This window comes from Rhinopithecus roxellana, chromosome 17, assembly GCF_007565055.1.
Source record: "Rhinopithecus roxellana isolate Shanxi Qingling chromosome 17, ASM756505v1, whole genome shotgun sequence".
NCBI classification, from domain to species: domain Eukaryota; kingdom Metazoa; phylum Chordata; class Mammalia; order Primates; family Cercopithecidae; genus Rhinopithecus; species Rhinopithecus roxellana.
This window is the reverse complement of record NC_044565.1, coordinates 4924721-4948298: the sequence shown is the minus strand read 5'-3', so window position 1 is coordinate 4948298 and position 23578 is coordinate 4924721. Positions and strand designations below refer to the sequence as shown.

Genomic DNA, 23578 nt, shown 5'->3' with positions numbered 1-23578 from the left:
AAGAATATAAATCTCAAAAGCAAAACTTTACGACTTCTGTCTTGAGACACACAAGAGCACTAACTACGAAAACATTCAACATTATTCAAATTAAGAACTTCTGTTCATCAAAAGATAAAATTGAAAATAAAAAATAAGGGAGGCCAAGGTAGGAGGATCACTTGAGTCCAGGAGTTTGAGACCTGCCTAGGGAATATAGCTAGAGCCCATCTCAAAAATAAATTAATAATTGAGAAAACAAGTTAAAAACTGGGAGAGATATTCATAACATGCAACAGACAATGGATTTCCATCAAAATGTAAAAAGAATTCCTACAAACCAACGCAGGACAATCAATTTTTTAAATAAATATGGAGACTTCCAGCCACAAAGGACTAAGAGAGAACTAGGATTTACAGGCATACTCCACTATAAACAACTAAAAAATGTTATGAAACAGCCGGGCACGGTGGCTCACGCCTGTAATTCTAGCACTTTGGGAGGCCAAGGCGGGTGGATCGCTTGAGGTCAGGAGTTTGAGATTAGCCTGGCCAATAAGGTGAAACCTTGTCTCTACTAAAAATACAAAAATTAACCAGGCATGGTGGTGCATGCCTGTAATCCCAGCTACTTTGGAGGCTGAGGCATGAGAATTGCTTGAACCTGGGAGGCAGAGGTTGCAGTGAGCCAAGATTGAGATTGCGCCGCTGCACTCCAGCCTGGTTAACAGAGCGAAACTCTGTCTCAAAAAAAAAGTTATGAAACAATGATTTTCAGAAATGATGCAAACATCTTGTAAAACTGTCCTGTGCTGCAACAGCCAGCACAGGACCATGACCCTGAGATAGGAGCACTGTGATCATCCTGGCTTTCTGGCCATGTGACAGAAGAGGCACATTTCAGGCCATGTGACAGAAAACAGTCCCAGGCAAAGCAGTGGCATCTCCCTGAGATAAAAATCAAAGGTTGGGGAAGCTGAAGAAGCTAAACATAGTTCCAGGACAGAGTTCTGGAAAGGAGGCAACGATACATAAAAAAAGAGCAACAGAAATCTGCACAGGGGCCGGCACAGTGGCTCACACCTATAATCTCAGCACTTTGGGAGGCCAAGACAGGAGGATAGGTTGAGCCCAGGAGTTCAAGACCAGCCTGGGCAACATAGTAAGGCCCCATCTCTAAAAAAAAAAAAAAAAAAAAAAAAAAAAAATTTTTTAATTAGTCGGATGTGGTGGCACATGCCTATAGTCCCAGCTACTCAGGAGGCTGAGGCAGGAAGATCACATGTGCCTGGGAGGCCGAGGCTGCAGTGAGCCATGATTGCACCACTGCACTCCAGCTTGGGCAACAACAACCACCACAAAGGCCGGCATGGTGGTTCACGCTTGTAATCCCAGCACTTTGGGAAGCCAAGGCAGGAGGATCGCTTGAGGCCAGGAGTTCAAGATCAGCCTGGGCAATAAAATGAGACCCTGTCTCCACAAAAAATAAAAATAAAAAATTAGCTGGGTATGACAGCGCTCGCCTGTAGTCCTCAGGAGGCTGTGGCAGCAGGATCACTTGAGCCCAGGAGGTCGAGGCCCTGTCACGGAAAAAGAAAAGGAAAAAATCTGCATAGGGTCCCCCCTTAAGTCTTAAGAGACAGAAAGTAGAATGGGCGGGGGGGCAGGACTACGGGGAGGGGTAAGCAGGAATTATTGTTTAATGGGGACAGTTTTAGTTTTACAAAAATTAATTCATGACCAGGCATTCACTGGCCTCAGCACCTACCAGATGTCCTCTGACCCTCAGGACAAACAGAGTGTAGGTGCCATTACCCCCATGCCGCAAGTGAAGTAGCCCCACCTGCCGGCACCTCACACTGCCAACTCCATGCAGCCAGTGGAAGACTGGGCTGGATTTAAACACCAGTCCCCAGGCTGGGGCCTAAACAAGCCCTTCCCTGTGTTCACAGAGATTGCTGATGAAAATTCCTTTTTTAGAGTCCATGCGGATTCAGTTGAGCTGAGGGTTGGGGAGAGGACCAACTCGCTCTCCACTCAGGAACAGACTATCTCTGAGAGATGGTGCCTCACAGGTCGGCGCTCAGCTGTGGGGTCCAGCAAGGGTGGGACAGAGGCACCAAGTCAGACCCCGTGTCCCAGAGCAGGAACAAGGCACAGACTGGGAGCAGGGCCAGCTCCTGGGGTGAACGGAATGGGCACGGTTGAAAAGCTACCAAGACGCTGGGCACAGGGGCTCATGCCTGTAATCCCAGAACTTTGGGAGGCCGAGGTGGGCAGATCACTTGAGGTCAGGAGTTCGAGACCAGCCTGGCAAGCACGACGAAACCCCGTCTCTTCTACGAATACAAACATTAGCCAGGCGTGGTGGCAGGCGCCTGTAATCCCAGCTACTCAGGAGGCTGAGGCACGAGAATCACTTGAGCCTGGGAGGCAGAGGTTGCGGTGAGCCGAGATCACACCACTGCACTGCAGCCTGGGTGATAGAGCAAGACTCAGTCTAAAAAAAAAAAAAGCTACCAAGAGAGGGAACAGCATCCACAAGGCCGAGGTGAGCTGCTGAAGGTGGATAGAGATACAAGAAGTGAGAGGGGCAAGCAAGGAGGCCTGGACTTTACCCTGAGGCCTCAGAGCATGGGAAGCAGGCGGGCCCAGGCAGGCCACTTGTGTTTGCTCCACAAAGATTTACTGAGCACCTACAGAAGTGCTGGTAGTGGACGTGAGCCACCTAACAGAGGCTCCTATCCTGCAGTCCCAGGACTTGCCAGTCATAATCGCATGAACTGGTTGTTAAAAATTAGGACAGTTCTTTGAAAGAGGGTAGCTCCTCCCACTCCCTAGAAACTCTCGTAGCCTTTCCATGTCACTGAATATAAAATCCAAGACCCTCATCTCAGCCTACAGACCCCATCCCACGCTTCTCTGGCCCGGCCATCCCCTCCCCACAGTGGCTCATTTCCCCTCCATCTCATTGGCCTCCTTGATGGTCTTCAAATACACACCAAGCCTGCCACCCACCCCAGGGCCTCTGCACTGGCCGTGCCCTCCGCCTGGAAGGCTTTGCCTCTTCTCATTCCCTGCTTTCTTTCAGGTCTGCTCCAAAGCAGCACCTTGTCAAGGAGGCCTCCTGACCACTCTGTATCAGACAGCCCCCTCCGCTCTTGCCCCCTGTCCCCTCCTCCACCTTCTGCACAGAGCACAGGCCACCACACTGACCATCTTCCAAGTGCCCACTGTCCTCTGGAATGTCAGCTCCAGAGCCTTTGCTGTGCTCCCCGCACTGGTAAGAGATGGTGCTCAACACCAACTGAAGAGTGGGGACCCTCATTCCGGCCTGTCAGATCCTAGGGCCCCCCTAACCCCAGTGCTCCTCAGTGCCCCGATCATCTTCCAGTTTGGCTGCCTTGGGCATTTCCTGGCAATATAAACAGAGCCAGAAAGAGAGCAACGGCTCCCACATGTCTGGCTATTCCCCGCTGTGTCCTGTGGGACCCACAATGTGCCTGGCACCTACCAGGTTTTCAAGATCTATGGGTTGATGAGACAGTGTGTTGAGCTTTACTCTGCCAGCACGTGTCTTCGCTGTCTTCCACACATCACTGCATCTTACACTCACAATGACAGCAGGAGGAGGGAAGGTATCTCCACTTGACGGATGAAGAAACAGGCACAGAGAGGTTGGGGGCCTGCCCCAGGCCCACAGCAAGAAAGCTGGGAAGTGTTGCTTCTAGTTCCTCTGTGCTACAGCTGAAGGGTGGGCACCGTTCTGATGAGGACTGATGGAAACTTTGGGGGCCCTGAGGGGCAACACACAAGCTGAGGTCTGAAGGAAGAGTAGGAATTAACCAAAGTTTGGGGTCAGGGGGTAACATAGGCCTGAAGTTGGGACTCTGGAGTCTGCTATGGACTAAATGTTTGTGTCCCCCTTCAAAATGCATGTGTTAAAATCCTCATCCCCAATATGATGGCATTAGGAGGTGATTAGGTCATGAGGGTGTAGCCTCACAGAAAGATCACTGAGAGCTTGCTTCCTCTCTCTCTCTACTCCACCATGTGAGGACACAAGAATGCAGACATCTGCACACCAGGAAAGGGTCCTCACCAGACAACAGGTCTGCATGCACCTTGACCTTAGACTTCCCAGCCTCTAGAACCATGAAAAATCAACGTTTATTGTTTAAGCTGCCAAGTCCATGGTCATTTCCGGAGTCTGAGGGCCTGGAAGCCCAACCACACACCTCCAGCAGGCCTTGGTGTTCACCTGCTCTCCATTCCACCCTTCCTGGTCTTCAGCCCCCAGCCCGAATGCCACCCCCTGCTCTGCCCCACCAAACACTGTTTGCTGCCCTCCAAACAATGCTGTGTAAACAGCAGAAAGGAACCAACAACACGGAGAAGTTAGCAAGGCTCCAGAGCGCCCGACAAAGCCCTCCCGGTCTCTGCCCCTGGCTTTTAGTCCCTGAGCCTTTCATGAGGGGTACCTGGATGACCCCTGGGGTTGATGAGCAAGTTCATATTACCAAAAGTCTCTACTTCTAGCCAAGACCTCAGGAGCCTTTCCTCTGAGGCCACTCTTCCCAGCTCCTGGCTGGCAGGACCCCAGGTAGACAAGCAGCTATCCCTCCTCTCCTGGGGACTGTCTGCCTCCCCAGGGCCCTCCAGACTCATCGAAGGGATATTGGTTTCCTCAGAAACCCAAGGGCATGTCCTCAGACACTCAGAAGCCAGTTATTATACTGTCTGTTTCAACTGCTGGAATACAGCAGCTTCTCCAGCTTCATGGTGCAATTTGTTTAGAAGGAAGAAAAAGGTTGAATAAAAATGCATTCATATATTTATTGAGTACCTAACATGTGCCAGGGCCTGTGCTTTGGGCTCTGGGATGCAGAGCAGAGTTTGCTGGGGCCCCTGTCCTCTCCTGAGACATCACTCTAAGTCCTTCCTCTGGACAAAGCCTAGCTCCAATGGGGTGTCAGAAAGACACACCCCTCACTCTTGGCAGCTATGCAGAGAGAGGCTGAAGCAAAAGAGGTGAGACTAGAGGCGAGAAGAGCAAGTGCAAGACTAGGCTGCCTGCACCAAGCCCTGACCTTGACAGCTGGGAAAATGTGGAAAGATCCAGGGCCCATGGGAGAGCCCAGGCACTTGACATGGCCATGCCTCAGTGGCCCTGCCTGCTGGATGGGGTAACAAGCCTCGGGGGCTTGTTAGGCCTGTCACAACAGTGCCTGGTATACAATAAGCACTCAATAATGTCGGCCATGGCCCTTTCCTCATCTGAAGTGTAGGTGAGCAATGGAGAGGAGTCACTGCCGACGTCCCGAAGGGCACTGGCAGTCAAATGCCAACTGAATCTGTGGGAGCATGGACTGGACAGCTCCTCCCGGCAGCTCCTCGTCAGCAACAGGCAGACCTGGAGGTTCAAAATGGCCACAGCAGGCAGGATTGAAATGTTCACATGGCCAGTACTGCTCGGACATGTAGTGGATGGCTGCTTCCCAGGAGGCGCCTCTCAGCACACCCAGCACGGAGGCAGCACGTTAGGGCATGTCAGGTGGATGGAACAGAGGACTCCTGGCTACAGGCCCCCGTTTTTCGGCAATTTTATGCCTTGAAAAGACGGCTTCAGAAGGAAACTTGTTAAACACGAGAGAATCTCAAGCCAAGAAAGGAGCAAAGATCCCTGAAGGCCTTGCCAAGCTGAAATGCTGAGCGGAATCAAATGAAGCAAATTTGAATGGGGACAAACTGTGCAAGCCAGTGACCCAAGACAGGAAGGAGGAGATCTGACTCAGCAAAAGCAAGTGGGACAACACTGGACGTTTGTTCACAATGAGCCCCTAACGGGTGGGCCGTGAGGAGTGCAAACCCCGAGTGCACCCCAGGAGGTTCCTGTCACTCCTGTGGGCCCAACCTCCCTGTGGCCAGGAACTAGGACTGTTCCCAAGTGACTCTGTCCAAGAGCTCAGAAGGGCAGGACTGAGAGCATCATAGAGAGGCCCAGTGTCTCTCACTCCCCAGACACTAGCCCCAGACATATCATCCAAATGGATGTGGATACATTTCTGGATGGACCTCACTCCCAAACCTGTGGTACTCTTTATACCAAGCTCAAACCCAATAGACTTGGATACCAAAGGACACTTTGTAGATACAACATAACAAAAAGAAAACCAAAATTCGAATGAAGAGGAAATAAGAGTAAGGGGAGAAGAGGAAGCCTGGCGGAGGTTAATTCAAAGAAAGGAGCAGGAGGCTGCAGCCTAACATTCTGGGAGACCCTGGAGGTCTTTTGAGGGCCTCTACTGTGCACTGTGACTCCAAGGAGGGGCTGCAAGCAGCAGAGGCATGGTGGGCCACAGTCTTCCCTGGCACCAGGCTGCAAGAGGAGGACGAGAACGGTGAAGGAGGAACCTGCCTACAGCTCTGCCTGCACTTCTCCGTACAACCAAACCACTGGGAAGGGCTGTGTGTGTCCTATCTCCACCTTACCCTCCCACTCACTTTTCAGACTTGTGAATCTGCACTTGGCCAAACCACTTCACCCAAGTAGCCCTTGATGCATCACCAATGACTTTCAAGTCCCTAAAGCTGATGCACACTTTTTTTCAGTCTTTGTCTCATCTGAGCTCTCAGCCTCACTAGATACCACTGCTGCTTCACATAACCTTGAAATATCCTCTGCCTGTGGCCTCCGCAGCTCAGCCTTCTCCGGTTTTCCTGTCGCTGTGGGCACTTCTGCTCTATGTCCTCTGCAGCTTTGTCCTGGCTCTGCTAGGCACTGTGGGCCGAAGGCTTATTCTCTCTCATTTGTTCCCAATTCCTGGGCAACTTCATCCGCTCATATGGATCCAGTTGCCATCTAGGAGCTGATACCTCTAACGTGTATCTTTCCAGCCACACAGTAGGTTCTCCTCTGGGACCTGGAGCAGTAACCCCCTGCCTCCTGGCACATCTCCTTAACATCCTGATCTCAGCAGCACATCCAAACCTGACTCCGAATATTCACTCTAAACTTGGTTTTCCTTCCAGTTGGGCTGGTATAACCAGAGGCTCCACCACCCATGCCAGAAACTGCAAGGCCATCCTGCCCTCGTTCTCGCCTTCATCCTCACATCCAGGCCAACTCCAAGACCAGCCCATCCAGTACCACTAAACATTTCTCAGCTCTGCCCACTCTCTCCACCTCCACAGCACCACCTGTGAACCAGCCACCCTCATTACTTGTTTGGATGACTACAGTGGCCTCCTTACTGTGTGCCACTCAGTAGCTTCTTCCCTCCAATCTGTTCCCACATGCCTTTCCTTAAAGATCAATCAAGATCATAGCCGCAGGCCCTGTCCCGACCTGGGCCCTCCATCCCTCCCCAGCACATACACCCACCCCGCTCATTCTCTGCTCCACCACACTTTTGGTTTCTTTGGTGAAGCACACTCCCCAACTGGATCTGGCCCACCTGCTGTACCCTCTCCCAGCACCAGTGCCTCTCCCAGGCAGCATTTATCACAGGGTAAACTCAGCATTTATACATGATCATTCAATTCATAGCCACTCACCACTAGCTGCTAAAGTCGATAAGGTGGGGACAATGCCTGCTATGACTAGCACCGAACCCCCAATTCCTAACACAATGCCTGCCACAGTTGGTGACAACACTGGCATATACAAAGGGAAACAGAGATGGTGCATCAGTCAGAGTTCTGTTATATTAGGAGATTTATTTTAAGGGCTTGGTCGCATAATTGTGGGGGCTGGCAAGTCCAAAATCTGTAAGGCAGGCTGGAAACTCAGGCAGGATTTCTATACTACAATCTTCAGACAGAATTCCTTCTTTTCCAGAAAACTTCAGGTTTTTTTCACTCTTAAGTTCTTCTGCCAGGCACAGTAGCTCACACCTGTAATTCCAGCACTTTGGGAGACTGAGGCAGGAGGATTGCTTAAGCCCAAGAGTTTGAGGCCTGCCTGGGCAATGTGGTAAGACCCCATCTCTACAAAAAAAATGTTTTAAATAAAAATTAGCTGAGTGTGGTTGCACACACCTGTAGTCTCAGCTACTTGGGAGGCTGAGGCAGGAGGATCGCTTGATCATGGGAGGTCGAGGCTGCAGTGAGCTATGATGGTGACACTGCATTGCAGCCTAGGCAACAGATGGAGACCTTGCCTCAAAAAAAAAAAAAAATCAATAAGTAAAGAAATAAATAAACAAACTTCAAAATTAAAAAAATAAATTTTTAAAAAGTGATTCAACTGAATGGATGAGGCCCAGCCAAATGACTGAAGGTCGTCTCCTTTACTTAAAGTCAACATAATAGCTTCACAGCAATGTCTAGGCTAGATTTTGACCAAACACCTGGACACTATAGCCTAGCAAAATTGACACATAAAATGTAACCATCACAGACTGCATCAACCCAAGAGGCCAACAGAGAAATAAGACCATGATAAGCTAATTTTCACATGTTGAAGGAAAATCCAACAGATACACTCTATAAAGTTAGAGGGATGACTGAAGAGACCTCAACTCTGGTTCTGGGGGACTCTGGTCCCTGGGGCCAGAGTGACTGAGCCAGGATTACAGCCTGAAGCATTAGAGGAGGGGCAGGGGCAGGCCCCCCATTGTGAGGTCCAGGTAGAATGCTCAGCTCAGACTGATCCCAGCCCTGGCTGACCTTTCCCTTCCTCATTCCCACATTCTACCAGGAGTCTGCCCTCTGGCCTGTACCTGGACTTTGCTATCCTCTCCCTGCCCTAAAAAGAGGTTTGAGGTAGAACAGCCATGGAGCCAGTGGAGGCCACTAGGACACGGCCTCACTCAGTACTCAAGGTCAGGACCATAGAGTTATCTGGAGATAGCTCTAAGAGAAGGGTGGCATCATGAGGACTGAGTCCTGAGTTCTTAGAGCCAAGTGAGGGATACAGTCTTGGGTTCTTGAAGGACTAAAGTCAGGAAAATTCAAGGAGCTGAGGAATAGAGATCCAAGTACAGAGAAGGCACCGATGGGAGATTTCGAATAGAGAACCCTGAGTCACCAGAAATGGAAACTCCAAGTTGTAGAGAGCTCCTCGACCAGCAGTAAGATAGAGACTCTGAGCACCTGGGTCAGAAGAAATCATGGGCGAGTGTCCAGGCCTTCAAGACACAGCATCCCAGGAGAAGGCTGAGAGGTCAAACCCAGGCATGTTCAAGATCACAAGGAAGGGGCATTCTGGCCAGGAAGGTGGAGTGGTGGGTTTTCATTCAACAAATATTTACTGGTTACCTACAAACATTGTGCCAAGCCCTTTGCTGAACACTTGGGTTTCCAGGAACATGTTAAAATCCCTGACCTCACTGTAAAGCCAGTGGACAGCGTTAAGGAGCTAGCACGGAACTGGAACCGGGGGAAGTGCTGTGACGCAGGACACATCTGCCGGGGAAACCCAGCGGGCAGCAATTAACTTGTGGTGGGGGAGAGGAAGTTTCACAGAAGAGGCACCGTGAGGGTGAAGTTGGCCAGACAGAGAAAGGGTCAGGACATTCCAGGCCAAGGCAAGGCCTGTGCACAGGCCTGGTGGCATGGAGAGCTGAGTGTGTAGAGCAGAGAGGGCAAGGAGGAGGGCACAGCCTCTGACCTCACAATACCCAGGGCCCGCTGGGCCAGACCTGCAGACTCTGCACCTTCCTTCAGCCCGGGCAAGGCCCGGGGCCCTGGGCAGCCTCCAGGTGCAGTACCCTCCCGTAGGCCGCACTTCCCACTGCCCCAGGGCATGTCTCTACTCACCAATTATGAGGGTCTTCGGCATCAGATAGAGAGGCTGGTGCGGGAAAATGAGGAACTGAAGAAGCTGGTGCGGCTCATTCGGGAGAATCACGAGCTCAAGTCAGCAATCAAGACTCAGGCAGGCGGGCTCGGCATCAGCGGGTTCACAACTGGGCTTGGTGAGGCAACAGCAGGCCTTCCCTCACGCCAGAGCAATGGTAAGAGGCCTTGGTCCCGTGAGAGTGGGGAGGGAAGGGGGTACTGCACCAGAGAGGACAGATCGGTGTGCTGAGGTCTCAGGAGGTCGTGCAAGGAATGCCCTCCTCCTTGCTCCTCTGCAGCGTGGCAATGAACCCTGGCGCCGCTGCTCTAGAACGGTCACTAGTGGCTTCTGAGGTGCTGCATCCTTCACCTTCGCATGGCATCTGAGATGGATAGCCCTCCTCCATGCCCCTCTTTCTGAGTTCCCAAGCCATCTTGTCCACACCCCTGGCTCATCTTAATGGAGGCTGCTCCCAGGCTGTGGGTCCAGGACCTGTCCCTCCACCCTCAGCCAGCCTACCCACAGCACAGCTTCAACACTCCACTAGAAGTCAAGATCCCCTACAGATCCTGCAGACTCAGTGAGTCACTGGAACTTGACTCACTCCAAACTAGACATGCTGGTTAACTTGGGTGTTTCCAGCGGGTAAAGCCCTCAGGCTTGTGCTCACTCCCCTCCTGTCTTAATTCCCTGCTCCCTACCCACTGAGTTCCCTGCCATACAACCTGAATGTGGCATAGGACTGGTCTTCAGTTCCCCCATGCTGATCATGAGCACACAGACACCTCTAGTTTTAAATGTTATACCTCTAATGACACAGAGACAACAGACAGGGTAAAAAAAAAAATACACATGGGGCCAGGTGCGGTGGCTCACGCCTATAATCCCAGCACTTTGGGAAGCCGAGGCAAGCAGATCAACTGAGGTCAGGAGTTTGAGATCAACCTGGCCAACATGGCGAAACCCCGTCTCTACTAAAAACACAAAAATTTTCTGGACCTGGTGGTTCGTGCTTATAATCTCAGCTACTCAGGAGGCTGAGGCAGGAGAATCACTTGAACCTGAGAGATGGAGCTTGCAGTGAGCCAAGATCACACCACTGCACTCCAGCCTGGTTGACAGGGCGAGACTCCATCTCAAAAACTAACAATAGGCTGAGTGCAGTGGCTCACCCAGGAATCCCAGCACTTTGGGAGGCCAAGGTGGGTGGATCACCTGAGGTCAGGAGTTTGAGACCAGCCTGGCCAACATAGTGAAATCCCATCTCTACTAAAAAATACAAAAAGTTAGCCAGGTGTGGTGGCACATGCCTGTGGTCCCAGCTACTTGGGAGGCTGAGACAAGAGAATCCCTTGAACCGGGAGGTAGAGGTTGCAGTGAGCTGAGGTGGTGCCATTGCACTACAGCCTGGGCCAAAAGAGTGAAATTTCAAAAGAAAGAAAGAAGAAAGAAAGAAAGAAAAAAAGAAAGAAGGAAGGAAAGAAGGAAGGAAGGAAGGAAGGAAGGAAGGAAGGAAGGAAGGAAGGAAGGAAGGAAGGAAGGAAGGAAGGAAGGAAGGAAGGAAGGAAGGAAGGAAGGAAGGAAGGAAGGAAGGAAGGAAGGAAGGAAGGAAGGAAAGAAACTTTTCCTGTTTAAGAAGCTAGACTCTGGTTTCGTACTCCCAGGCTAACCAAGCAAGCCCTCTCCTCCCAGCTTTCATTCTTAAGGGAATCCTTGGACCACTTCAGATCTTCCACCTCCCCAAAGGTCAAGTTTTGAGGGTGAGGAAAGGCTTCCTGGAGGAGGTGAGCCCAGCCAACTGGTTGTGAAGGGGAAAGGAGCACGCCACAATAGAAGTTACTCGTACAAACGCCTGGCCTAGGGATTGCAGGAATGAGAAACAGATGTGCAATTAAAGCCCCGACCCGTGTGTGTGTGTAATGTGGGTATATGTGGGTGAATGTGGTATGAGGGTATGTGTGGTACACACTTATGTACCACACATCCTCTGTAGTGTAAGTATGGAGCGTGTGGTGTGGGTGTGTGAATGAGTGTGTATGAATGTGTATAGGAAAATGTGCATAATGCTGACTCTGGGCATACTGCCTAGGAGTTAGCCTTGCTCACAAGGAGCAGTGCTGTAAAAAGAAAATTAAATGTAATTTTTAAATATTTAATTTTTTTTTTTTTTTTTTTTTTTTTGAGACAGAGTCTTGCTCTGTCACCCAGGCTGGAGTGCAGTGGCACAATCTCAGCTCACCACGATCTCTGCTTCCTGGGTTAAAACGATTCTCCTGCCTCAGCCTCCTGAGTAGCTGGGATTACAGGTATGTGCCAGTACACCTGGCTAATTTTTCTTTTTTCTTTTTTTCTGCTGTTTTTTTTTAGTAGAGATGGAGTTTCACCATGTTGGCCACACTGGTCTCAAACTTCTGACCTCAGGTAATCTGCCCACCTCGGCCTCCCAAAGTGCTGAGATTACAGACGTGAGCCACCGCACCCAGCACAGGGAGCAGTACTGTAAAAAGAAAATTAAATGTAATTTCCAAATATTTTAAATTTTTTAAAAATAAAACATATAAAATAAAAATGAAAAGAAAGAAAATGTGGGCTGGGCGCAGTGGCTCACACCTGTAATGCCAGCACTTTGGGAGGCTAAGATGGGCGGATCACCTGAGGTCAGGAGTTCAAGACCAGCCTGGCCAACATGGTAAAACCCCATCTCTACTAAAAATACAAAAATCAGCCAGGTGTGTTGGCACACGCCTGTAATTCCATCTACTCGGGAGGCTGAGGCAGGAGAATGGCTTGAGCTCGCAAGGCAGAGGTTGCAGTGAGCCAAGATTACGCCACTGCACTCCAGCCTGGGCAATTGAGTAAGATTCTGTCTCAAAAAAAAAAAAAAAGAAAAAAGAAACAATGGGCGGGGCGCAGTGGCTCATGCCTGTAATTCCGGCACTTTGGGAGGCCGAGGTGGGGGGCTCACGAGGTCAGGAGATCGAGACCAGCCTAGCTTACACGGTGAAACTCCGTCTCTACTAAAAATACAAAAACAAAATTAGCGGGGCGTGGTGGGGATGCCTGTAGTCCTAGCTACTCGGGAGGCTGAGGCGGGAGAATGGCAAGAATGGCATGAACCCGGGAGGCAGAGCTTGCAGTGAGCAGAGATCACGCCGCTGCACTCCAGCCTCGGCTGGAGACTTTTGAGGCTCTGTCTGAAAAAAAGAAAGAAAGAAAGAAAGAAAGAAAGAAAGAAAGAAAGAAAGGAAGGAAGGAAGGAAGGAAGGAAGGAAGGAAGGAAGGAAGGAAGGAAGGAAGGAAGGAAGGAAGGAAGGAAGGAAGGAAGGAAGGAAGGAAGGAAGGAAGGGAGGAGAAAGAAAGAAAAGAAATTAGCTGGACATGTTGGCAGGTGCCTATAATCCCAGCTACTTGGGAGGCTGAGGCAGGAGAATCGCTTGTACCTGGGAGGTGGAGGTTGCAGTGAGCCTAAATTGCGCCATTGCACTCCAACCTGTGCAACAAGAGCAAGACTTCATCTAAAAAAAAGTGCATGTGTGTATGAGAGGATATGGTGTGTCTGCTTTGACAGTGTGTGATTTGTGAGTGTGTGCATATGGCTGTGTGCGTGAATGTATGTAAGAGTGTATGTGGTATGTATGTGTTATGTGGGTGTTTGGGTGTAGTTTGGTGTGTGTCTGATTATGTGAGTATATATGGTGTGTGTGTGTGGTGTGTTCCTGTGCGACAGGGGCCAGGGAGAGGTGAACGATGCAGCCAGAGGGGTCAGATCACCAAGGACGGCAAATGACATGCTGAGGAGCTTGGACTTGCTCCTAAAGGCACTAAGAAGACACTGGTGGTTTCTTTTTCCTTTTTTCTTTTTTTTTTGAGACAGAGTTTCGGAGTTTCACTCTTGTTGCCCAGGCTGGAGTGCAATGGCGCCATCTCGGCTCACTGCAACCTCCGCCTCCCTAGTTCAAGCGATTCTCCTGCCTCAGCCTCCCGAGTAGCTGGGACTACAGGCATGCACCACCATGCCTGGCTAATTTTGTATTTTTTTAGTAGAGACGAGGTTTCTCCATGTTGGTCAGGCTGGCCTCAAACTCCTGACTTCAGGTGACCTGCCCGCCTTGGCCTCCCAAAGTGCTGGGATTACAGGCATGAGCCACCAGGCCCAACCGAAACTGGTGGTTTCTAACAGAGAATAATCATGTTTGTGCTTCAGAAATGTTATCCCAGATGCTACGGGGAAAATGGATTGGAGGGAGAGTAGACTGAGACAGGGAGATGGATTAGACTGAGGCTGTTGCAGTCATCCAGGTGTGAGATGATAGCATGAGCTACAGGTAGAGAGAAATCCATTCACATTATTTAATAAGAAAATGGAAACCCTAACTGCATGGATGTGAGGGATGACAAAGAGAGCATCCAGAATGTATCTGTTGTCCTCGCCAAGGCAGATCTCTATAGTTGCCTTGGAGAATCTTTCTCTGGCCACTTCCTCACCCTGCCTGTTCTCCTTGGCTATTCCCTGTGGCTGGCCTCCTTCATAGAGTCGGGTTCTTATTCTTGATTTGCCTTCATGAACTCGGCCTTCAATTCCTCTTTCTGAGTCTACCCTTCCCCCTTATGCTCTGTGCACAGCCCTACCTCTGAAATCCCCCTGGTCCAGAGACCTAGCCCAACCCCATTTAGGAGGAACACAGGAGGAAACAGCTTGGGATGAACAGGGCTTGGTCTGGTGGGCTGTGGGTGTTTACAAGCATGTGCACCAGGCTCCTCTCAGTGCAGGACAGAGCTCAGATGGGAAGCGAAGAGGTGCAGAAGGGCAGGGCCAGGGGACCAGCTCTCTCCAGTCTACCACATCCTGGCACAAAACTTCAGAGAGTACAAGAATTTCAAATTCAAGGCCGGGCGCAGTGGCTCAAGCCTGTAATCCCAGCACTTTGGGAGGCCGAGACGGGTGGATCACGAGGTCAGGAGATCGAGACCATCCTGGCTAACACGGTGAAACCCTGTCTCTACTAAAAACTACAAAAAACTAGCCGGGCGACGTGGCGGCGCCTGTAGTCCCAGCTACCCGGGAGGCTGAGACAGGAGAATGGCGTGAACCCGGGAGGCGGAGCTTGCAGTGAGCTGAGATCCGGCCATAGCACTCCAGCCTGGGTGACAGAGCGAGACTCCGTCTCAAAAAAAAAAAAAAAAAAAAAAAGAATTTCAAATTCAAATCTGACCTTCCAGGTTGTTACAAAGGTTTATTTGTCAGGTTAAGAAAACAGAAAGTAGTTTAACAGTTAGTCTGAGTTGGCCGGGCACGGTGGCTCACGCCTGTAATCCCAGCACTTTGGGAGGCTGAGGCGGGCGGATCACGAGGTCGGGAGATCGAGACCATCCTGGCTAACATGGTGAAACCCTGTCTCTACTAAAAATGCAAAAAATTAGCTGGGCGTGGTGGCGGTGCCTGTAGTCCCAGCTACTTGGGAGGCTGAGGCAGGAGAATGGCATAAACCCGGGAGGCGGAGCTTGCAGTGAGCTGAGATCGTGCCACTGCACTCCAGCCTGGGCGACAGAGCAAGACTCCGTCTCAAAAAAAAACAAAAAAAAAAAAACAAAAAAAACAGCCTGAGTGGTAACTTTTAACTACTCTGACATTTGGTAAATGGGCTTTCACTTATGCTCTTGACATAAATGCTCTTGACCACAGCCCTGCAAATGTTAGAGGTGAGCCTGGGAAAGGCAGTTTTGGAGGAATAAAATGAGTTGCATTTTGGACAAAATGATTTTAAGATGTCCACACAACATCCATGTGGAGTGGCCAGAAGCAGTAGCACTATGAGCCTGAAGTTTGGAGAAGTCAGGTCTAGAGAGAAAAGGTTCAAGAGTTACTGATAATTCAAGCTGAGGTAGGGGGTGAGGCCATCTGGGAAGAGCATGCACAGTAAGAGGCTGAAGGACAGATCCTAACTGAGGACAGGTAGAGGAGCTGGCAAAGGAGCATGCAGAGAGGCAAGGGAAACTTCAAAGGCAGAAAGTCACAAGAGCCAAGAGACAGCTTCAAAGGGGACAGTTTCAGCAAGGTAAAGGACAGTGTCAGCAAGAGGTCAAGCAATAAAAGTACTAAAAATATCCATAGCATTTAGTGGACAATTCATGACACTGGCATTCATGACCTTGGTTAGAGTGATTTCAACCATCATAGGTGGAATGACCGACCAGGGTGAGGTGAAAAGTCAGCGAGAAAATGGAGAGAAAAGATGATGGAGATACTTAATTCAAGAAGTTTGGCCTTGGGGTGAGGGGAGTGGACAGGGAGAGGGCAGTAGCTGGGAGGGCATGGGGTCCAGAACTTCTTTTCCAGGTGGCAGAGACCTGAGTTTGTTTATATGTGGAAGGAAGAGGCCAGGAGAGACTGTTGGAAAATACGCAAGACAAAAGGGATACATTATGGGGTGGGGGGTGCCCTTGACTGACGGAAGAGAGTCTCTTCCACTGTCCTGGAAGGGAAGGAGGAAGAAGAGCATGAGTGTGCATGCCAGGTGGTGGGAAGCTGAAGGAACTCCAGACCTATGGCTTCAATTTTCTCTGTTCAAATGTTCTTCTCTGAGAGCAAGGATGGAGTGGGGAAGGTCTGAAATAGACTAAAAATGGGGGGCCAGGCACGGTGGCTCACGTCTGTAGTCCCAACACTTTGGGAGGCCGAGCCGGGCGGATCACCTGAGGTCAGGAGTTCAAGACCATCATGGCTAACATAGTGAAATCCCGCCTCTACTAAAAATACAAAAAAAAAGAAAAAAAAATTAGCTGGGCGTGGTGGCAGGTGCCTGTGGTCCAGGCTACTCAGGAGGCTGAGACAGGAGAATGGCATGAACCTGGGAGGCAGAGCTTGCAGTGAGCCGAGATCGTGCCACAGCACTCCAGCCTGGGCGACAAAGCGAGACTCTGTCTCAAAAAAAGAAAAAAAAAAAAGGAAAGGGAAGGAACTGAGAGAACTTGGAGGGTCTGTCTGGATGTATAGTGGGCTGAATGGCGCAGCCATCTATGGGATTTGCAAATACAGCAGCCATCAATCTCCTGCCTTCTCCAGCAGCATTTGGCAGCCTGAGGGCAGGCATGGGGGAGGCAACCAGGCAGTGCTGAGGATGGCTCAGCAAGAGTTCAGGGACATCAAAGCTGCTCTGGCTGAGAGGGCAGCTAAAACCAAGAGTGCTATGGATGGAGAGAAAATAAAGAGGCCTTTGAGTAGAGATCTGGAGAGGCTCAGAGACCAGGTGGCCAGAAGAAATCTCTGACCAAGACAGAAGGTACAACTGTGTGGTCAGAGTGGGTAATCTGAAGAGGCAGGAAATCAGAAAAGGTTGGCTGTTGGCCGAATTAACTTCATCAGGACAAAACAGGCACCAAGAGCTTCAGACTTGGCTCCATGCACAGGGCAGGTGGGAGATGCAGCCAGGACAGCATTCAGACTGCAGGGCCTCCTGCTCCTGAGGGCTCAGGGACTTGCAGGGAGATAGGGCTGTTGGAGTAGCTGGGGAGACAAGAAATGAGGGCCAAGATGGGGGCCCAAAACACTAAAACAGTAACTGCACTGAAAACTGGCTTGTGACCGCACTGCTCAGACCTGGCTCCTCCACACAGAGGTCAGGTGGCAGGTGGGACAGCCGTCAGCATGGGACAGGCAGTCAAGAAAGGAGGACTGAGGGCCTGCTCTAGCCACCGGCATCCTCCTCATCCCAGCCCTCACCATCCCTCCCTCACCTGAGCCCATATACCTACCTGAGGACCCTCTCCCCTTAGGGCCACCTCGTTCTGCTCTCCCACTGCCTCCCCCAGGCGCTGCAGCAGGTTTCCTCCGGCAGGGGGCAGCCTTCCCTTAGTTCCAGAGGGCCTCCCAGCACTAACACCCGCCCTCAAGCCACAGCTTCCCCCACACCAGAACCTGCCTTGATTTCAGGACCTGCAAGCCCCACAGATGCGTCCAGCCCCTCAGGACCCGTCAATTCCCCACAAGACTCTACCCCACAAGAAACACGTTCCCGCTCAAGATCTGTCCCTCCCTACTCAGGACATAGACTTCCCCTCTCAGGACCCTCCCCGCTCAGGACCCACTTCCCTCAGGATCATCTACCCTCAGGACACTGTTCCCTCAGGACACTCTTCCCTGAGGACCCTCTTCGCTGAAGAACCTCTCGCCTCAGTACCCTCTTCCCTTGGAATCTTCTCCCCTCAGGATCTTCCCCCTCAGGACTCTCTCCCCTCAGAACCCTTTCCCCTGAGGACTACCTTCCCTCAGGACACTCTTCCCGGATAACCCTCTCCTCTCAGTACCCTCTCCCCTCAGAACGCTCTTCCCTCAGGACCACCTTCCTGCAGGACACTCTTCCCTCAGGACTCTCTTCTCTGAGGAACCCCTCACATCATGACCCTCTCCCCTCAGGACCTTCTCCCCTCAGGACCCTCTCCATCCAGGACTCCCTCCCCTCAGGACCCTCTCCCCTCAGGACCCTCTTCCTTCAGTATCCTCTCCCCTCAGGACCTTCACCCCCCAGGACCCTCTCCCCTCACACCCCTCTTCTCTCAGGACGCTCTTCCCTCAGGACACCCTTCCCTGGGTACCCTCCCCCATCAGGACCCTCTTCCCTCAGTACCCTGTTCCTTGAGGACCCTCTCCCATAAGAATCCTCTTCCCTGAGGACCCTCTTCCCTCAGGAAAGGAAGGGAAACCTTCTTTCCTGAGAAACCTGTTCCCTGAGGATCTTTTCCCCTCAGGACCCTCCCAACTCTGGTCCCTCTCCCCTAAGGATCCTCTCCCCTCAGGACCCTCTTCCCTCAGGACCCTCTTCCTGAAAACCCTCCCCCCTCAGGATCCTCTCCCCTCAGGACCCTCTTCCCTGAGGACCCTCTTCCTTCAGGACCCTCTTTCCTGAGGAGCCTCTCCCCTGAGGAGTCTTTCCCCTCAGGACCCTCCCACCTCAGGTCCCTCTCCCCTAAGGACCCTCTCCCATTAGGACCCTCTGCTCTCCAGACTCTGTACCCTGAGGACCTACCCTCTCCCCTCAGAACCCTCTCCCCTCAGGACCACCTTCCCTCGGGACCCTCTCCCTTCAAAACCCTCTTCCCTCAGAACCCTTTCCCTAAGGGCCATCTTCCCTCAGGACTCTTCCCTCAGGAACCCCTTCCCTCAGGACCCTCTTCCTTCAGTATCCTCTGCTCTCAGGACCTTCACCTCCCAGGACCCTCTCCCTTCACACCCCTCTTCCCTCAGGACCCTCTTCCCTCAGGACACCCTTCCCTGAGTACCCTCTCCCCTCAGGACCCTGTTGCCTGAGGACTCTCTCCCATAAGGACCCTCTTCCCTGAGGACCCTCTTTCCTGAGAAACCTGTTCCCTGAGGATCTTTTCCCCTCCCAACTCTGGTCCCTCTCCCCTAAGGACCCTCTCCCCATAGGACCATTTCACCTCAGGACCCTCTACCCCTCACACTTCTCTTCCCTCAGGACCCCCTTCCCTCAGGACTCTACCCCAAAGAACCTCACCCCCCAGCACCTTCCCCTTCAAGACCCTCTCCCTTCAGGAAGTTCTTCTCTCAGGACCCTCTTCCCTGAAAAACCTTCCCCCTCAGGATCCTCTCCCCTCAGGACCCTCTTCCATGAGGACCCTCCTCCTTCAGGACCCACTTTCCTGAGGAACCTCTTCCCTGAAGTCTTTCCCCTCAGGACCCTCCCACCTCAGGTCCCTCTCCCCTAAGGACCCTCTCCCCTTAGGACCCCCTCCTTTCTGGACCCTCTCCCCACAGGACCGCCTTCCCTTAGGACCCTCTCCCCTCAAAACCCTCTTCTCTCAGGACCCTCTTCCCTCAGGACCTGCTCCCCTCAAAATCCTCTTCCCTCAGAACCCTTTCCAAGGACCCTCTTCCCTCAGGACCCTCTTCCCTCAGAACGCTCTTCCCTCAGGACCCTCTTCCCTCAGGACCTTCTCCTCTCTGGACCCTCTCCCCCTATAACCCCCTCTCTCCCCTGTAGAATCTCTCCCCTCAGGACCTTCACCCTCAGGACCGTCTCTCCTCAAGACCCATTACCCTCAGGAAGCTCTTCTCTCAGAACCCTCTTCCTTCAGTATCCCCTCCCCAAAGGACTCCCTTCCCTCAGGACTCTTCCCTCAGGACTTTCTTCCCTCAAGACCCTCTCCCCTCATGACCCTCTCCCCTCTGGATCCTCTCCCCTCTGGATCCTCTCCCCTCATCACCCACTTTCTCCCGTGAGGATTCTCTCCCTCAAGACCCTCTTCCTTCAGTATTTTCTCCCCTCAGGACCTTCTCCATCAGAACCCTCTCCCTTTAGAACCCTCTCCCCTCAGGGCCTTCATCCCTCAGGACGCCCTTTCCTCAGGACCTTTTCTTCTCTGGACCCTCTCCCCCCACGACCCCCTCTCTACCCTGTAGAACCTCTCCCCTCAGGACCTTCACCCTCAGGACCTTCTCTTCTCAAGACCCATTCCCCTCAGGAACCTATTCTCTCAGAACCCTCTTCCGTCAGGATCCCGTCCTTCTGTATCCTCTCCCCTCAGGACATTCTCCATCAGAACCCTCTCCCCTTAGAACTCTCTCCCCTCAAGACTGCCTTCCCTCAGGACCCTCTCCCCTCAGGACCCTCTTCCCTCAGGACCCCCTTCCCTCAGGTCCCTCTCCCTTCAGAACCCTCTTCCCTCAGGACCCTCTTTCTTGAGGAACCTCTTCCCTGAGAACCCTTTCCATTCAGGACCCTCCCACCTCAGGTCCCTCTCCCCAAAGGACCCTCTCCCAGAAGGACCCCCTCCCAAAAGGACCCTCTCCCCTCAAGACCCTCCCTTCTTCCCTCAGGAACCTGTTCCCATAGAACCCTCTTCCCTCAGGACCCTCATCCCTCTGGATCCTCTCCCCTCAAAACCCTCTTCCCTCATAAACCTTTCCCTAAGGACCCACTTCTCTCAGGATCCTCTCACCTGAAGAACCTCTCCCCTCAGGACCTTTGCCCTCAGGACCCACTTCCCTCAAGACCCTCTCCCCTCAGGAACTTCTTCCCTGAAAACCCTCCCCCCTCAGGACCCCCTTCCATCAGGACCCTCTTCTTACAGTATCCTCTCCCCTCAGGACCTTCCCTTTCAGGACCCTCTCCCCTCACAGTCCTCTTCCCGCAGGACCACCTTCCCTCAAGACCCTCTTTTCTCAGGATCATCCTCTTCCCTCATAATCCTCTTCCCTCAAGACTGCCTTCTCTCAGACCCCTCTTCCCTCAGGACCCTCTCCCCTCAGGACCCCCTCCCCTCAGGACCATCTCCCCTCAGAACTCTCTTCCCTCAGGACCCTCTTCCCTCCGGACCCTCTCCCCTCAAAACTCTTCCCTCAGAACCCTTTCCCTCAGGACCCTCTTCCCTCAGGACCTTCTTCCCTCATAAACCTCTTCCCTCAGGATCCTCTTCCCTGAAAACCCTCCCCCCTCAGGATTCTCTCCCCTCAGGACCCTCTTCCATGAGGACCCTCTTCCTTCAGGACCCACTTTCCTGAGGAACCTCTTCCCTGAAGAGTCTTTCCCCTCAGAACCCTCCCACCTCAGGACCCTCTCCCCTAAGGACCCTCTCCCCTTAGGACCCTCTCCTCTCCGGACCCTCTCCCCTCAGGACCTACCCTCTCCCCTCAGAACCCTCTCCCCTCAGGACCACCTTCCCTTAGGACCCTCTCCCCTCAGAATCCTCTTCTCTCAGGACCCTCTTCCCTCAGGACCTGCTCCCCTCAAAACCATCTTCCCTCAGAACCCTTTCCCTAAGGACCCTCTTCCCTCAGGACCCTCTTCCCTCAGAACCCTCTTCCCTCAGGACCCTCTTCCCTCCAGATGCTCTCCCCTCAAAACTCTCTTCCCTCAGAACCCTCTTCCCTCAGGACCTTCTTCCCTCATAACCCTCTTCTCTCAGGACCCTCTCCCCTCGGGATCCCCTCCCCTCAGGACCCTGTTCCCTGAAGACCCTCTTCCTTCAGGACCCTCTTTCCTGAGGAACCTCTTCCCTGAGGAGTCTTTCCCCTCAGGAACCTCCCACCTCAGGTCCCTCTCCCCTGAGGACCCTCTCCTCTTAGGACCCTCTCCTGTCTGGATCCTCTCCCCTCAGGACCTAACCTCTCCCCTCAGAACTCTCACCCCTCAGGACCGCCTTCCCTCAGGAACTTCTCCCCTCAGAACTGTCTTCTCTCAGGACCCTCTTCCCTCAGGACCTGCTCCCCTCAATACCCTCTTCTTTCAGAACCCTGTCCCTAAGGACCCTCTTCCCTCAGGACCCTCTCCCCTCAGAACCCTCTTCCTTCAGGACCCTCTTCCCTCAGGACCTTCTCCTCTCTGGACCCTCTCCCCCCAACAACTCCCTCTGTCCGCTGTAGAACCTCTCCCCTCAAGACCTTCACCCTCGGGACCCTCTCTCCTCAAGACTCACTCCCCTCAGGAACCTCTTCTCTCAGAACCCTCTTTTGTCAGGACCCACTCCCCTCAAAACCCTCTTCCCTCAGAACCCTTTCCCTCAGGACCCTCTCCCTTCATGACCCTCTCCCCTCCGGACCCTCTCCCCTCATAACCCACTTTCTCCCCTGAGGATTCTCTCCCTCAGCCCCCTCTTCCTTCAGTATCCTTTCCCCTCAGGACCTTCCCCATCAGGACCCTCTCCACTTAGAACCCTCTCTCCTCAAGACCGCCTTCCCTCAGGTCCCTCACCCCTCAGGACCCTCTTCCCTCAGGGCCCTCTGCCCTCAAAACTCTGTTCCCTAAGAACTTTTTTCTAGGACCTCTTACCTCAGAATCCTCCCCGCTCAAGACCCTCTGCCCCAAAGAACCTCACCCCCCAGTACCTTCCCCCTCAAGACCCTCTCCCCTCAGGAAGCTCTTCTCTCAGGACCTTTTTCCCTGAAAACCCTCCCCCTTCAGAATCTTCTTCCCTCAGGACCTTCTACCCTGAGGACCTTCTTCCCTTAGGACCCTCTTTCCTGAGGAACCTCTTCCCTGAGGAGCCTTTCCCCTCAAGACCCTCCCACTTCAGGTTTCTCTCCCCTAAGGATTCTCTCCTCTCAGGACCTTCTCTCCTCAGGACCGCCTTCCCTCAGGACTATCTTCCCTGAGGAATCTCTCCCTTTAGGACCCTCTCCCCTCAGGACCCTCTCCCCTGAGGACCCTCTTCCCTCAGAACCCTTTCCCTAAGGACCCTCTTCCCTGAGGACCCTCTTCTCTGAAAACCCTCCCTGCTCAGGACCCTCTTTTCTAAGGACCTTCTTCCCTGAGGACCCTCTCAGGACCATATCCCCTCAGTACCCTCCTCTCTTGTGACTCTCTCCCCTCATGGCCCTCTTCCCTAAGGACAGGCTCTATGCAGAACTCTTTCCCCTCACAACCTACCCTATTCCCTCAGGACCCTCTTCCCTGAAAACCCTCTTCCCTCAGGACTCTTCCCTGAGGAACTTCATTCCTGAGCACCCTCTCCTCTCAGGACCCTCCCACCTCAGGCCCCTATTCCCCAAGGATCCTCTCTCAGGACCCTCTCGCCTCTGAACCCTCTCACCTCATGACCCACTTTCTCCCCTGACGATTCTCTCCCTCAGGACTCTTCCTTCAGTATCCTCTCTCCTCAGGACCTTCCCCATCAGGACCCTCTCCCCTTAGAACCCTCTCCCCTCAAGACCGCCTTCCTTCAGGTCCCTCTCCCTTAGGACCCTCTCTCATCAAAACTCTCTTCCCTCAGAACTTTTCTTCTAAGGACCTTCTTACCTCAGAACCCTCGCCCCTGAGAACCCTCTGCCCGGAAGAACCTCACCCCCCAGGACCTTCCCCC

At 52.5% G+C, this 23578-nt stretch overlaps 1 protein-coding gene across 5 annotated transcripts in view; it reads left to right on the top strand.

Annotated features, from left to right (window-relative positions):
* Positions 1 to 9446: 9446 nt before the first annotated feature.
* SPATC1 (spermatogenesis and centriole associated 1) overlaps positions 9447 to 23578 on the top strand; it is a 41434-nt gene continuing 27302 nt past the window's right edge. For 4 of the 5 annotated variants that reach the window (XR_004054274.1, XR_004054275.1, XR_004054273.1 and 1 more), the window contains exon 1: positions 9495 to 9938. Coding sequence is in view for 1 of the 5 variants with exons in the window: in XM_010375252.2 (XP_010373554.2) it covers positions 9728 to 9938 (211 nt within the window). In the remaining 4 variants the exon portion in view is untranslated. Of the gene's footprint in view, positions 9939 to 23578 lie in introns of all 5 variants that reach the window. The other variant, XM_010375252.2, reaches the window with a different exon arrangement.